This window comes from Mesoplodon bidens, assembly GCF_964165515.1.
Source record: "Mesoplodon bidens genome assembly, chromosome: 6".
In the NCBI taxonomy this organism is placed as follows: Eukaryota; Metazoa; Chordata; class Mammalia; order Artiodactyla; family Ziphiidae; genus Mesoplodon; species Mesoplodon bidens.
Genome location: NC_138162.1, coordinates 27,082,489 through 27,098,924, shown reverse-complemented (window position 1 = coordinate 27,098,924; position 16,436 = coordinate 27,082,489). Strand labels below are relative to the sequence as shown.

Below are 16,436 nucleotides of genomic sequence, written 5' to 3'. Positions count from 1 at the left end.
ATCATCTATTACTCCACTCCTGCTTTACTCTAATAATGTCCTAAATGGTCTCCCCCAACCTCACATTTTCTCTCCTCTGGTGAATTTTTCAGATGACACTCGGATCAATGCTCTGGAAAAATGGTTCATACCAAGTCCCTCCCCTGTTCAACAACCCTGAACCACTACAAAAATCAGGTTTGAACCTTGCTCCCATGCGATGGTCATACTTGGCAAATATATTTCCCAAGGTGACTCCACATAGACCCTCCTCCTCTTGGTGGTTCGGTGGAAAGAGGAATGATTTAGGAAGTGAGGCAGCACCAAATCCAAATCCAGCCACTTCCACTTGCTGCTGGATGACCACAGGCACATTACTTAACCTCTGAGCCACAGACAGCCCTGCTGTTACGTGGTAGTTTTTTTTTCTATTTTCTCTTTGTGCTGTCATTATGTTTTATAATATTATGTCTCTACTTTAATCTACTGTCAAATTTTATACTCAATAGTCTTGCCTAAGGGCAGATCATCTGTTCTACAGAATAAAAGTCCACTGGCTTTAGTGCTTAAAGTTTATGAAAACTATCTGCTACTCAGAGAATATTTTTTATCATTTCTAGATTTATCGTTTTAGCTCCAGATGGCTGAGACCACTGAAGGTCTGCTTCTATCCTGTCTTTGGATAGAAGAGCCATAAATCCATTATGGCCTGCCAATATCTGCCCTTGATAAATTCCAACCCTCTGCCCAGAATAATACAGAAAAGTATAGAGATGATGTTTATGGGACTCTGAACCAAGCCTTAAAGGCGGTAGGACAAAGCAAGCAAGAAGAAAAGACATGAGACTGGGAAGCATAAAGACAAGATGAACTTAATTTGCTTTGACTTCTCCCAGGTCCAGTTCAGTTCTGACTTACATATTTCCACTCAGCCTGGAAAGCACCCATTTTTAGGCTAACTGCACTCCAAATATGTCCTTTAGTTTGGGGGTTAGTTATGATAAACTCCAACAGTTTGGGTTATGATAGAGAATTCTGAAGTTTAATATTTATGACTGTATTGCAGAAAATGAAGTAATGTTAAGACAACATATAAAAAAGCAGTTTTCTTTAACCTCTGATTTCTTCCCTTATTATATTTACTATGGATAAAGTATATTCTTGGGGCATAAGACCTAATCAGTTCTGCAGGACTTAAAAAGTTTCTGCATGGCTCTTACGCGCATGTACAGACCATTCTGCTACCATCGCTGTCCCTAAATTCAGTGCTTGAAGCACACACATAGTTCTAAGATCTCGAAATTCCTTTATGCCACTGAATGTCCTCACGCTTCCTCTGCTTGCAGCCTGTAACCCTGGGAGTGAGTTCTTGACCAAATTCTAAAGCAGCAAGACACTGAGAGGTCAGACCTACATGGAAACCTTAGAGAACTGATCCTAGGATTTCTTCCTAATAGGCTGGTGGACGTAAAGTCCCTATCATTTTGAGTGTTTCAAGGTTCTTCTTTAACAGCCACCCACCTCTAATTGAAAGTTGGTGTTTCTTAGGCCATTACCTACCTTGTTATGCACATGACAATTGCTACTATAATGGCAATCTGTACAGCTCCAATAATTGCTGCAATAAGAACATGAGTGAGCTTTTGCCTACTTGGCACTACATAGAGAATACTAAAGTCTGTCTTTTCACAGTGCTGTCCAGTGTAACCAGATTCACATCTGAAAAAGGGGAAAAAAAGGATTCCTATAAATTTCAATAATTCCAGGTTTTAAAATTAAAACATACAAAAGAATGACAAACTTAAACAAAAACAGCAAATCAGGCACTCTCCCACCATCTAAAAAAAACACATTGCCATCATTGTATTTCCTTCTACTCTTTCTAATATGACTATTTTATAAAGTGCTTCTTCCACTTATCATTATATCACATTAATTTTAAAGCTGCTAAGTAGTCTTTATACTACTTTATTACTGTCATTTAAAAATGGATTCACAATATCCCATTCAGTGGCTATAATACAGCTAACTTATCTATTCCTTGCTCTTAGACATATCAGTTATTTTCCATTTTTCAGAATTATGAATTAGGTGTGGTGGATATTATGATGAATGTACACTTTTCTATATTTAGTGTTATCCCTTAGGCTAGATACCTGGAAGTGGGATTATTGAATAAATAGACATAAACATTTACAGTTCTCTGAACATAACACCAAATTATATTCAAGATACTTTTCAGTACACATAATATAATCATTTAAAATTCAGAGGGGGGAGATGAAAATAAGTTATTATTTTGACAGCCAAGCAGTCAAATAGGTGCGAATCTTAGAAATTATCTGAATTCCAATTAAGAGTAAATAAAAAGGCAACATCAGGTGATGACAGTAATTTGACAGGGGGAAACATTTAAGATACTTAATAGAAAATTCACATTTTTTAGTTGACAGAAGCAAAATGTGTAAATTAGCCAGCCTTTGGTTAGAACTGATTAATAAAACATCTGACATATAAGGATATTTATTAATGACCCACACTTCATTACAAAAAAATAATTTTTAATAAAACACACATAGCAAGGAAGAAACCTGGAAGTAAGTAAACAGGGGAAGCCAGGGGTGATGTGAGTCCACCAATCCTACCCTTGAGGTTCCTAGCCGCCTGCCAGAAGGTTGCACACTGGGTTCTAAGCTTCCTAGCAGACAAAAAATAGTAGTACAGTAGATATACAGATCATAAAACATAACTGAGAGCCCATAAATACACCCACACATCTATGGTCAACTGATTTTCGACAAGGGTGCTAAGACAACTTGATGGGAAAAGAACAGTCTCTTCAACAAATGGTACTGGGACAATTGGGCACCCACATACAAAAGAGTGAAGCTGGACCTCTTTCTCACCACATACACAAATTAACTCAAATGGATCACAGATCTAAGTGTAAGAGCTAAAACTACAAAACTCTTGGGGGGAAAAAAGGAAAGTAAATATTCATGACCTTAGATGAGGCAATGATTTCTTCATATGACAGCAAAAACAAGAACAAAAAAGTTAAATTGGGCTAAATCAAAATTAAATCTTTTGTACATAAGGACACTATCAAGAAAGTGAAAAGATAACCCACAGGAGAAAATTTTTGCAAACTATATATCTGATAAGAGACTGTATCTAGAATATATTAAAAAACTATTATAATTCATTAACAAAAAGACAAAAAAATACAAAATAGGCAAAATATCTGAATAGACATTTCTCCAAACAAGATAGATAAATGACAAATAAGCACTAACATCATTAGTCATCATGGAAATACAAATCAAAACCACAGTATGATGAGCTATCTAATATACCCATTAGAAATCAAAAAGTCAGATAATAACAAGTGATGGCAAGGTTACTGTAGAGAACATAAAATGATGCAGCCACTTTTGATAATAGTCCGGCAGTTCCTCAAAAAGTTAAACATAGAGTTAGCATTTAGCCCAGCAATTCCACTCCTAGGCAATTACCCAAGTGAAATTAAAACATATGTCCACACAAAAACTTGCAAAAAATTATTCAAGGCAGCATTATTCATAATAGCCAAAAAGTGGAAACAGTCTAACTATTCATCAACTGGTAAGTGGATTAAAAAATGTGGTATTACCCATCCAATGAAATATTATTCAGCCACAAAAAGGAACAAAATACCGATATATGCCACAACATGGATAAACCTTGGAAACAGTATGCTAAGTGAAAGACACAGAAGACCACATATTATATGAATATAATCCACTTAAATGAAATGACCAGAATATATAAATCTATAGAGACAAAGTAGATTATTGGTTGTCTAAGGCTGAGGAGGATGGGGAGATTTGGGAGTAATAGCTAAAGGGTATAGAGTTTCCTCTTGGGGTAATGAAATGTAAAACTGACTGTGGTGACTGCACAACTCTGTGAATATACTAAAAACCACTGGATGAAGGAAAGAAGGGGAGAGGAGAGGAGGGGAGAGGAGAGGAGAGATGGGGAGGGGAGGGAAAGGGGAGGGGAAGGAAAGGGGAGGGGAGGGGAGAAGGAAAGGGGAGGGGAGAAGGAAAAAGAAATGGAAAAGGAAGAGGAAAAGGAAAAGAGATAAAATCACTGATACAAAATACAATCTCGGGGCTTCCCTGGTGGCGCAGTGGTTGAGAGTCCGCCTGCTGATGCAGGGGACACACTGTGCAGGGAGCACAGTGCCCCGGTCTGGTAAGATCCCACATGCCGCGGAGCGGCTGGGCCCGTGAGCCATGGCCGCTGAGCCTGCGTGTCCGGAGCCTGTGCTCCACAACGGGAGAGGCCACAGCAGTGAGAGGCCCGTGCACCGCAAAAAAAAAAAAAAAAAAAATACAATCTCCAAAAATGAAATCAAGCCCGTTGTTCAAAAGAATCACAGTAACTGGACAACTACATGTAAAAGAATGAGATTAGAACATTTCCTCACACCATATGCAAAAATAAACTCAAAATGGATTAAACCTGAACATAAGACCTGAAAACCATGAAATACCTAGAAGAGAACATAGGCAGAACACTCTGACATAAATCGTAGCGATATTTTTTTGGATCTAGCTCCCAAGGCAAAAGAAATAAAAGTAAAACTGAACAAATGGGACCAAATGAAACCTAAAAGCTTTTGCACAGCAAAGGAAACCATAGACAAAACGAAAAGACAACCTATTGAATGGCAGAAAATATTTGCAAATGATACGATTGATAAGGAGTTAATACCCAAAATATATAAACAGCTCATACAACTCAATATCAACAAAACAAACCAATCAAAAAATGGGCAGAAGGTACTTCCCTGGTGGTCCAGTGGTAAAGAATCCGCTTTACAATGCAGGGGATGCAGGTTCGATCCCTGCTCGGGGAACTAAGATCCCACATGCCATGGGACAACTAAGCCCGCATGCCACAACTACTGAGCTCACGCGCCTCAACTAGAGAGACTGCATGCCACAAACTACAGAGCCCACGTGCCCTGAAGCCTGCGTGCCACAACTAGAGAGAGAATACCCACATGCCACAGCTATAGAGAAGCCCACGCACTGCAACGAGGAGCCCTCGCGCCACAACTTAAGATCCCACATGCCTCAACGAAGATCCCACGTGCTGAAACTAAGACCCAATGCAACCAAAAATAAAAATAAATTTTAAAAATTAAAAAAAAATGGGCAGAAGACCTGAATAGACATTTTTCCAAAGAAGACACACAGATGGCTTACACGTGAAAAGATGCTCAACATCACTATTTATTAACAAAATGTAAAACAAAAAAAAATGATATCACCTCACATCTGTCAGAATGGCAATCATCAAAAAGTCCACAAATAACAAATGTTGACAATGATGTGGAGAAAAGGGAACCCTCCTACACTGTTGGTGGGAATGTAAATTGTGCAGCCACTATGGAAAACAGTATGGAGATTCCTCAAAAAACTAAAATAGACCTACCTTATGACACAGAAATTCCACTCCTGGACATATATCCAGAAAAAAACAAAAACACTAACTTGAAAAGATACATACATCCCAATGTTCATAGCAGCACTATTTACAATAGCCAAGATACGGAAGCAACCCAAGTGCGCATCAACAGACAAATGGATAAAGATGTGCTATATGTATATATACAATGGAACACTCCTCAACCATAAAAAAGAATGAAATTCTGCCATCTGCAGCAACATGGAAGGACATAGAGAATATTATGCTTAGTGAAATAAGTCAGAGAAAGACAAATACTGTATGATATCACTTATTTGTGGAATCTAAAAAAATAAAACGATTGTAGATAGCAAAAAAAAAAACAGACTCACAGATATAGGAAACAAACTAGTGGTTACCAGTGGGGAGAGGGAAGTGAGGAGGTGCAAGATGAGGGTATGACATTAAGAGATACAAACTACTATGTTTAAAATAGATAAGCAACAAGGATATATTGTACAGCACAGGGAATTATAGCCATTATTTTGTAATAACTTTTAATGGAGTATAATGTATAAAAATACTGAATCACTATGCTGTATACTTGAAACTAATATAATATTGTAAATCAATTATACTTCAATTTAAAAAAATAAAGAATCACAGTTACTATTTTTAATAAATTTAAGGGAACTTTATCTCATTAGTCCTCACTTAAAGAGGGTACTTTCTGGGAATTCCCTGGCGGTCCAGTAGTTAGGACTAGGCGCTTTCAGTGCCAAGGGCACAGGTTCAATCCCTGGTCGGGGAACTAAGATCACTACAAGCCACGTGGTGTGACCAAAAAAAAAAAAAAAAAAAAAGGAGGGTACTTTCTCATACAGAGAACATCATCCTCAATAATATAGCTGCAATAAATTCAATAATGAAGTCTCATAGGATTATTTAAAATAATGTCTTTCATGGTAGGCTAACAGCCAAAACTCAAAGCTCAGTGAAATAAATAGTTCCATAGGGAGCTATAACAATGTCCTAGTTATTCAGCTCTCTGACACTTTAGCTTAACCCAAAGATTAAAAATCAGAATATCAAAAAGAATGTACAGGCCATATATGATTCAGGCAATCCTCCCTGGACATTATTTTCTGCACCTGACTTTAGGGTTATATTCTCCAAATACCCAGAGTATTAACTTCTAGGTTAGCACTACTTCTTCTGTTGCTGATTAAAGGCAGATCCAGACATTTGGTCCTCTACTGCCTATTCTTTCATCCCCATACCCTCCATAGTAATCTCATTCACTCCCATGGCCTCATGGGCTGACTCATTCACTCATCCATTTAACACATTTATTGAGCACTTGACATGTGCCAAGTACTATAATGGGCATTTGGGATACATCAGTGAACGAAGATCTCTGGCCTATTTACCCTCTAGTCAGGGAGGGAGGGTCAAGAAACACGAAAAGCAAATTAAATGGTTATGTTAGAAGGTGACATGTACTACACAAGAGAGAGAAGAGAGAGAACTAAGGGATAACATGAGTACCAGGTATGGGCCAGCAAGGGAGGACTGCAACTTTAAGTAAGGTGGTCAAGTAGGCTTCAGTAAGAGACATGTGAGTAAGGATGTAAAAGAGGTCAGGGAGTTTGCCATGTGGACAAGTGGGAAGACAGCATAACAGGCAAAGGAAGAGTCAGTGCAAAGCCCCTGAGGTGGGAGCACGAGTGCACGGTGTGCCCAAGAAATAGCAAGTATGGCTGGAGTGGGCCAGCCAAAGGGAAGCAGGGGACCAAGACAGAGAGGTAAAGGGGCCCACCTGTGAAGTTCTCCTCATTCAGAAGACGGAGGAGTTGCTGGAAGGGCGTTAGCAGAAGAAGGACATGAACTGACTTTTATTTTAAAAGTCTCACTCTGCCTGCTGTGTTGAATATGGACTATTTAGGATACAATCAGGAAGGCTACTGCCAGAGGGGGAAAATGGTGCCTGGACTAGGAATGGCAGTGACAATGATGAGAACTAATCAAATTCTGGATATGTTCTGAAATAGAGCGAAGAGGACTCCTCAACTGACTAAACATGGAGTATGACAGAGACAGAAGTCAAAGATGTATCAGAAGTGTTTTGTCTAAACCAATGAAAAGATGGAGTTGGCATCAACTGAGATGGAGAAGTTATAGATGGAATAGGTTTATGGGAGGGTAGACAGATCAGGAGATCAGCTTAGGTCCTGTTAGCTTGGGGTGTCAGACAATCATGTGAAAATGGCAGTGAGGGAGAGAGATCTGTGAGTCCCACACTGAGAAGAGAGGTCTGGGGGTCATTAGCATACGTCATGTAAAGCCCTGAGGCTGGATGGAATCACTAAGGAAAAGGACCAGGACGGGATCCTGGTGGTACACCAACACTGAGAGACCAGGAAGCAAAAGAGGACCCAGGCAAGAAGGCTGAAAGGAATGGCCAGTTAGGTAGGAGAAAACCAAGAGAGTGTCATCCAGGAAGCCAAGTGAAGAATGCCTATCACACAGGAGGTCAAACGCCACTGATCGTTCAAAAGTAATTTAAGCTTGAGAATTGACTAATGAATTTAGTAACAAGAACAGTCTCAGTGAAGTGCTGGGTGGCAAAAGCCTATTGGGGTGGATTCATGAGAGATGGGAAGTGAGAAACTGGAGACAGATTATAGACAACTGTTTTGAGTTCTTCTACAAAGGAAAGGACAGAAATGGGACAGTAGTTGGTAGAGGTAAGAATGACAAATATCTTTCAAGGTAAAAGAAATAAAAATAGGGCCTCCCTGGTGGCGCAGTGGTTGAGAGTCCGCCTGCCGATGCAGGGGATACGGGTTCGTGCCCCGGTCTGGGAGGATCCCATATGCCGCGGAGCGGCTGGGCCCGTGAGCCATGGCCGCTGGGCCTGCGCGTCCGGAGCCTGTGCTCCGCAACGGGAGAGGCCACAACAGTGAGAGGCCCGCATACCACAAAAAGAAAAAAAAAAAAAAAGAAATAAAAATATATTTACAAATATATTGAAAAATATATATACACAAGAATATATGATAAGAAGAAAAAGGGGGGAGCACTGCTGGCAGTGATAGTAAAAAGTCTGTGGGCATTCTCCTCATATTGCTTCAGTTTTCTCGGTGAACTTGGAAACAAGATCATCAGCTGAGAGTGAGGATGAGAGAGGAGGTGTTGACAGTCTGAAGAGAGGGGTGACGGTATAAAGCAGTCACCTTATCTAGGAGAGGAGGATGAAAGGACCGCAGTTATAGAGTGACTGCCGGCAGTATACAGGGCCCACTGAGTACAAAGGTCAGTGAGACCAGTCAGTCTGGTGAGTGTAGGTATACAGTAGGCAGGAAGCTGGAATGAACCTGGATTATAGTTTTGTCAAGTGAGTATATGATGAAGCAAGAGATGGACTGCAAGGATTGACCACAAGTTAAGCTGAGTAAGGAGGCAATGAGGACATGCAGGGTGAGAGATCAATTACTTGGAGGCCCAGTTGGGTGGAAGGACTGCTGAGTAGGAATTAGAAGGAATATGCTAGAGATGGAATGATTCCCAAACACACCTTCAATGTTCATCTGTCTCATGAGTTCCAAAACCACAGATACCCAGTAGCCTACTAGGTAAGAGGATACCCCATAGGCACCTGAGACCAAGCATTACTAAGCTCAGTACATCATGTCCCCGCAAACCTCCTGCCCCCATTCTCTTTCCCCACTCAATTTTGCATCAGCCAGAAACCCGGGAGACTCTTTTGATTCTTCCTTCCCATGACCCTCCACCAACTCCCACATTCCCATCTTCATACTCAACTGGTCACCAAAACCTATGGATTCAGCCACCTGTTTTCTCTCTGTAACTTATCTCATCTCACTCCCACTAAAACTTCATTACTTGGTTCAGGCTCTCACTGCTCACTCATACACAGTCTCCTAACATTCAGCCTTCTAATCCATTTTTCACCAAGCCACCAGGGTGGCTTTCAGATCTGAACACATCATTCTTATTTAAATCCTTAAATGGCTTCTCAATGCCTTTAACACAGAGGACAACCTCCTGGGTTGGCACAAATGTCCCTGTAAGACTTGCCCCTCCTCCTGCAATGTCCTCCATGCCCCCTTCAGGTTGAAGTGCTTTTTTGAAGTCCCAAATCACCTCATGCATATCCACATATGATAGCATTTTTCATATTATGTTTTAATTGTGTATTATTTGTCAGTCGCTGCCACCAGACTGTATGTTTTTTTGAAGGCTAGATCCATGTCTTTTTTTTTTTTTTTTTTTTTGCGGTACGTGGGCCTCTCACTGTTGTGGCTTCTCCCGTTGCGGAGCACAGGCTCCAGATGCGCAGGCTCAGTAGCCATGGCTCACGGGCCTAGCCGCTCCGCTGCATGTGGGATCTTCCCGGACCGGGGCACGAACCCGTGTCCCCTGCATCAGCAGGCAGACTCTCAACCACTGCGCCACCAGGGAAGCCCCCATGTCATATTTGAATTTGAGACCCCAGTACCAGGTAGGATTTGGTACAAAATAGGCAATAAATAAACAAACTAATGATGGGATAATGCTAAAAGATTTTAACCTAATAATAGGACTGTGCCTAAAGGGTGTTCATCCCTGCCTGTTTACTGATACTCAAACACATACACCTACCAGTGGAAATGCACTTGATACTATGGCCTGGTTCTTGTGGACACTATAAATGCTTAGACAAAAAAAAAAAGATCAACTGCTTTTTGGAGTTACAAGAATACAGAAAAGAGATTCTGTAGCATTTAAGAAACACCTCTGGTCTGAAGAGGGAAAAGTTGGCCATCATCACATGTCATTCAAAAACTATTTACTGAGTAGCTACTGGAAGTGGCCCTATGCTAGGCACTAGGGAGAGAGTGGTTAGTAGAGCAGGGTCCCTAACCTAATGGTGCGTACAGTCTAATAACATCAATTGTTATTTCTTAAACACACATTGTGTAACAGGCATTGTGCTCAGCACTTTGCATACACTAGCTCATTTAATTTTAACGACACTAGGAAACAAGTACCATTATTATTTTTTTTACAAATAAGGAAAATGAGGCTTAGAAATTTTAAGTAACTTCCAAAGGGCATAGCCAAAAACTGGCCAATCCGATATATCTGATTCCAAAGCCTTTAACTACTAAACCATTCAGTCTTCTTTTTTTTTATTTTTAAACAAATTTGGTCTATTCTTCAGTTCTCTTTTCTGTTATTGTTATTGTTATTTTATTTATTTATTTTTATTTTTGGCTGCGTTGGGTCTTCGTTGCTGCGCACGGGGCTTTCTCTAGTTGCAGCGAGCGGGAGCCACTCTTCACCACGGTGCACGGGCTTCTCACTGCGGTGGCTTCTCTTGCTGAGGAGCACAGGCTATAGGCGTGCAGGCTTCAGTAGTTGTGGTGCACGGGCTTAGTTGCTCTGCGGCATGTAGGATCCTCCCGGACCAGGGCTAGAACCCATGTCCCCTGCATTGGCAGGGGGATCCTTAACCACTGCACCACCAGGGAAGCCCCCATTCAGTCTTCTTACTGTCAATGAGTAAAATACTACAAAGTGACCTGGTATCACCACTTCATTATCAGGACATCATCCTCTCTCATCCCTCAATGTTAGGGATCTTAAAAGACACTCTATCCTAAGAGGACAACACGATCCGATCTTCTTTCAAGGTATGTATGTCACTGTGAGACAAGTATGAGGAATCCACTGTATGATTTTATTTTAAAACTGGTCTGTTCTCCCTTGCATGGCTGTATTTTTTTTAACATCTTTATTGGAGTATAATTGCTTTACAATGGTGTGTTATTTTCTGCTTTATAACAAAGTGAATCAGTTATACATATACATATGTTCCCATATCTCTTCCCTCTTGCCTCTCCCTCCCTCCCACCCACCCTATCCCACCCCTCTAGGTGGTCACAAAGCACCGAGCTGATCCCCTGTACTATGCGGCTGCTTCCCACTAGCTATCTATTTTACGTTTGGTAGTGTGTATATGTCAATACTACTCTCTCACTTGGTCTCAGCTTACCCTTCCCCATCCCCGTGTCCTCAAGTCCATTCTCTATGTCTGCATCTTTATTCCTGTCCTGCCCCTAGGTTCATCAGAAGCATTTTTTTTTTTTTAGATTCCATATATATGTGTTAGCATACGGTATTTGTTTTTCTCTCTCTGACTTACTTCACTCTGTATGACAGACTCTAGGTCCATCCACCTCACTATAAATAACTCAATTTTGTTTCTTTTTCTGGCTGAGTAATATTCCATTGTATATATGTGCCACAGCATGGCTGTATTTTTTTCAATGTTCAAGAAAAGGGGTTGGGGGGGAGGCTGGTGCTAGCTCCTTCAAAGACAAGAAAACCTTTCAACCAGGAAGAAGCAGAAAGCTTCACAAAGAATTCTTAATAACCATTAAAACAGTTTATAGTGTTTTGTTTTGTTTTATTTTTTAAGTAGGAGGAGAGTGGGGCGGGGAGGGGCGGGGGAAGAGTCAGGAGAATGGAGCTAAAGGAATAGAGGAACCAGGAGACCTGGTTTCACACAGCTTTCTTTTACTTCTTGAGACAAAGATTCACTGGCCAAACTGCAGGGGGGCAGGAGTGAGCAGAATGAGAGCAATCTCCCCCAGTCTGGAAACATTGCCTGGCCCACTAGACCATCCTGAGGTGGAGGACAAGCTCCCGAAGCAGCGGCAAGAAGTGTTATCAGTACAGACACAGAAGAGCAAAAAGCACAAAGATCATCAGGTTGAATATCAGGAAATTTGAGACCTAGTTTTGTCTCAGCTCTATTTCTAACTTGCTACTGAGTTTGAACAAGTCACATAACCTCTCTGGAATCACACAGTTGAAGACTCACTCCCTTTCTGTTTCCATCTCTCATATCACACCTGATTCTACCTCCACATTCCCTTATTTTTAGAAATCTATTTTACTATAAATTTTATTTGAGTTACATGTCCTTGGTTCTTAACACATTCTCTAGTCCCTCAAACCACTCTGTGATAGACTGCCTAAAAACCAAAATAATGTTGGTTTATGGCATATTTTTATATTAAAAAATACATAGCATAATATTAAAAATGTTAAGTCCATCTCAAAACCCTAATAGAACATCTGTTTTTGTTTTTGCATATTACTTGCCAGTTTTTTCCAAATGATGTTGCTAATTTATTTTTCAACTCAGTTGCAAATAAATACTACCTTTTAGTAATATTTTTAATCCACATTTCATTGCCTTCTATAGAGCAGTGACCAATGATGGAAAAAATGTCTCACCTCTGATCTGGAGGTACTCTGACTTACCTACAAGAAGCCTTCTGAGTAGAATAAATGAATTCACATTTTCCATGGATGCAGTAACCATTGAGGTTTTCAGGGCAAGGCATGTGGTTTCCAATATAAACATCTTCCCTTTGATCACTAGCATCTTACAAGAACATAAAACAGGTCAATAAACAGTGAAAAGCAAACTGAAAAATATGGACTTTTCAAAGGTTCTAAAGCAACAAATAAATTCACCCCTTGCTGGGTAATTTGGAAAGGAAATGTATCAGATAGGAGGCTGGACAAGAACCAAGGTCTCGTTATGCCACAAACACAGCAGGTAGGCTCCTTAGACTCAAAGCATTTAAAAATATTTGCAGGATGTGACCACTGTAAGCTACTGCTGTTTAAAAACAATCTGGCAAAAAAAAAAACAAAAAAAAACAAAACTTCAACATCTTTGCTATAAAAATAAATGTTACTTCTAAAAGAAATCTCACCTCTGTGACAGAGAGATGGTGTATACAGCATTGGCTTTTGGAAAACTGACTTACTGTAACCATTCACCTTGAGGCTATGAAACTGAGGCCAAAGAACACTGGTATGGCAGAGAACAAGTATGAGATTCTGAAATTTTAGGATAAAAGGTTTATTTTGGAATGAAAACTATCCAGCATACTGATTTTTTCCCAAATAAAAATAGTTTTGCTGTTCTTTTTATATAGTTTTTCTTCGTATATGTTACTATTAAAAAAATTAAATAATACAGAGAACAAATAAAAAAGAAATTTAAAATCACCTGAAATCCCTCTAACCAAAGAGAACCATTGCAAACATGTTAATGAACATCTGTTTGGACTTAGGCATACTGATTTGCACTGAACTGTGTTGAACTGAAGAAAATAAGAAGGGTGGTGAGTAATACCACTATCAGAAATGGGAAGAGAGTCAGGAAGGAAAGATAGAAAAGGGCAGGAAAGATGAAGGCATGGAGACCCAGTCTTCTAAATCAATGATATTCACTCACTCATTCATTTATCTCTCTATCCTTATTTGTCTCTTCCTCTCATATAGTTATATACGCACATACTCATTCACATACTCACACAATCTGGAATGGATTTTTTTTTTACTTTTTTTTCTGGCATATACTTAATACTTTAGCCCTCAGCTCTATGGACCCAGAGTTCCCCAATGTTTACAGGCCTGTCCATGTGTAGGAAAAATTCCCAGGCTTCCTGCCGTTTCGTACAGTTCCAGCTTACAGATTCTGTGCATAATTAGCTGTGTGACGTTGAACATACCACCCTCTCTAAGCCTGAGATTTCACAACTGTAAAGTCAGGACCACAACAGGACTATACTTTATGCAGTTTTGAGAGGATTATGTGAGATAATTAATGTACGTACAAGACCACTAAACCAACCAGCTCTCCATGTACCACATCATGCAACAGCAAAGGCTTATCTACCCCCCAAAAAATAAAGTGTTAATATAATCTGAAGAAAGTTAATGGAGACAAATTAAGAAGGAATAAATAGGAAGCTATGTGTATATCTGTTTATACTAGTGTGGGGAGAGGAAAAGCAAGGGAGAAATGGGAATAGAAGTACCAAATGTGAAAAAACTGAGAACTGAACATGCAGATTTTTCCCGGAGATCAAAATTTACATACAAAAGGAAAAACAATTTAATGATTATTAAGCTCAAAGATAAGATAACTACAGCAGAGAGTATCACGTCATCCTTAACAAGACCAAACTTACATCACTTTACCTCAAATTTTATATATTTACATTATACTAATTTATGCCTAGGAAGAGAACTAGGAGAAATCCAACACGTAAAGTCTCAATTTTAAGGGTATCTCTGCTATTTTGTAACCTTAGTCAAATCATTTCTAAGAGAGTTGAATGAGATCAGCAAAGTCTATCAGAAGTATAATACAAGACATGTACATAATTTTTTATTTTCTAGTAGTCATATTTTTAAAAAGTAAAAAGAAATAGATAAATTAATTTTAATCATATACTTTATTTAACCTAATATATCAAATAAATAGCATTTCAACACATAAAATTTTGATAGTTTACATTCTTTTTTCTTAAATAGGTCTTCAAAATCTGATGAGCACTCCACACTCACAGCACATCTCAATTCCAACTAGCCACATTTCCAATACTCAATAGTGTCACATGTGGCTAGTAGCTACCATATTGGACAGCAGAGAATAGATGACTTACTCATTTATCATCATTCATCAGCTTCCATATGCCAGGGACTCTGCCAGGTGCCAGGGATAGAAAAACGGTTAAGCTATACCCTGTCCTCAAAGGGCGTATAGGGTCTCCTCCAGCTCCCAAACTGTAATTTTGCTGTGGCAAAAGAAATCAACCCCTCCTTTGGGCTGCTATAACTCTAGCACCCACTTCTGTACTACAATACTCACGATATTGTCTTATAACTATTTAGGTTTTTTAAATCAGTCTCTACCATAAGACTGTGAGCTCCTTGAGAATCTAGATGCTTGTATTACTCATTTCTGTATAACTCCTGACACCTAGCATGTAGTACTTTCTTGCTATGGTATCAAGCCAAAAGTACTATTCTACCTTTGCAATCAAGCCATTAAGTGACTCGAGAAATGCAACTGTCTACCATAGTGCTTATCACCACCCTTCAACTTCTCAGAACATGATATTTTCATGGTATGATACACCAGGAAGTATATAATAATGGGATTATAGAGAACGAGGTTACGTACTAACCTGTAATAACAAAGTCTTATAAAGTGTATAACAAAAAGACCATATTGGTCTATAGAGGCTGTGGTAATGTACTAATCTACCATAAGAGAGTCCTAGAAACAGCAGGAAATTTCAAGAATAATGCTGAGCTGAAAGCGATCAGAGAATTCACATGCACGATAGCAATAAGAAAAAGTTAACTAAATTAATAATGCGTTTTGAGAAATTAATAGACAAAGTATGACACCAATAGCATTTATTGAATGAATTAATAAAGAATGTGGTATCAAGCTCTAGACAAAGCAAAGCCATATAAAACATGGACACGTCTATTAAGACTTTGAAATCTGTGTCTATTCCAGAGTCCAAATTCAGCATCCTGCTCAATGCCAGCACTACTCATTCCTTTATACTTACACACTATTTCTGTGCACATCCATATGCTCAGCTAAGCTACAGAAGGTATAAAGAAAAAGTGGTCACAGTCCCTACCCTTATGAAGCTTATAATCAATTTAGGGAATCACACAAAAAGCTGAACAACAAAAGGGAAGGGGTCCCACATGAGAGTGTACAACAAAATACCAAAAGAAGGTTTTATAATACTAGGTGCTATGGAAGTTCACATGCAAAGGAGAACTCATTTTAGGCAAAATAACCCAGGGAAGGATTCATAGAAAAGGTAGGACTCAAGTTAGGTCTCAAAGCATAGACAGATTTAGATAAGAGGAATGGTGGAAAGCGAAAGACAGGTATAACGCACCTGTTCTCACTCTCAAGAACGAGAGTTAAATGGACCTAGCAAGAGCTGTACATTCAGACTGGAGAAAGGTGTAAGTCAAAGTTGGAAAAATAAGCTGAAATCAGAGTACGGAAAAATTTGAACCTCAGGTGAGAAATGTTTTCTTAATCATATGGACAGGGAGGACCCTGAACTCCTCCTAGCTGGAAA

The 16,436-nt window shown here is 39.4% G+C and overlaps 1 protein-coding gene across 1 annotated transcript in view; it reads right to left on the bottom strand.

Annotated features, from left to right (window-relative positions):
• TMEFF1 (transmembrane protein with EGF like and two follistatin like domains 1) overlaps window positions 1-16,436 on the bottom strand; it is a 92,432-nt gene that overhangs the window by 2,970 nt on the left and 73,026 nt on the right. Inside the window, exons 8-9 of the mRNA XM_081237680.1 lie at window positions 12,778-12,901; window positions 1,540-1,698 (exon numbers count right to left, since the gene is read on the bottom strand). Coding sequence (XP_081093806.1) covers window positions 1,540-1,698; window positions 12,778-12,901 — 283 coding nt within the window. The remainder of the gene's footprint in view (window positions 1-1,539; window positions 1,699-12,777; window positions 12,902-16,436) is intronic.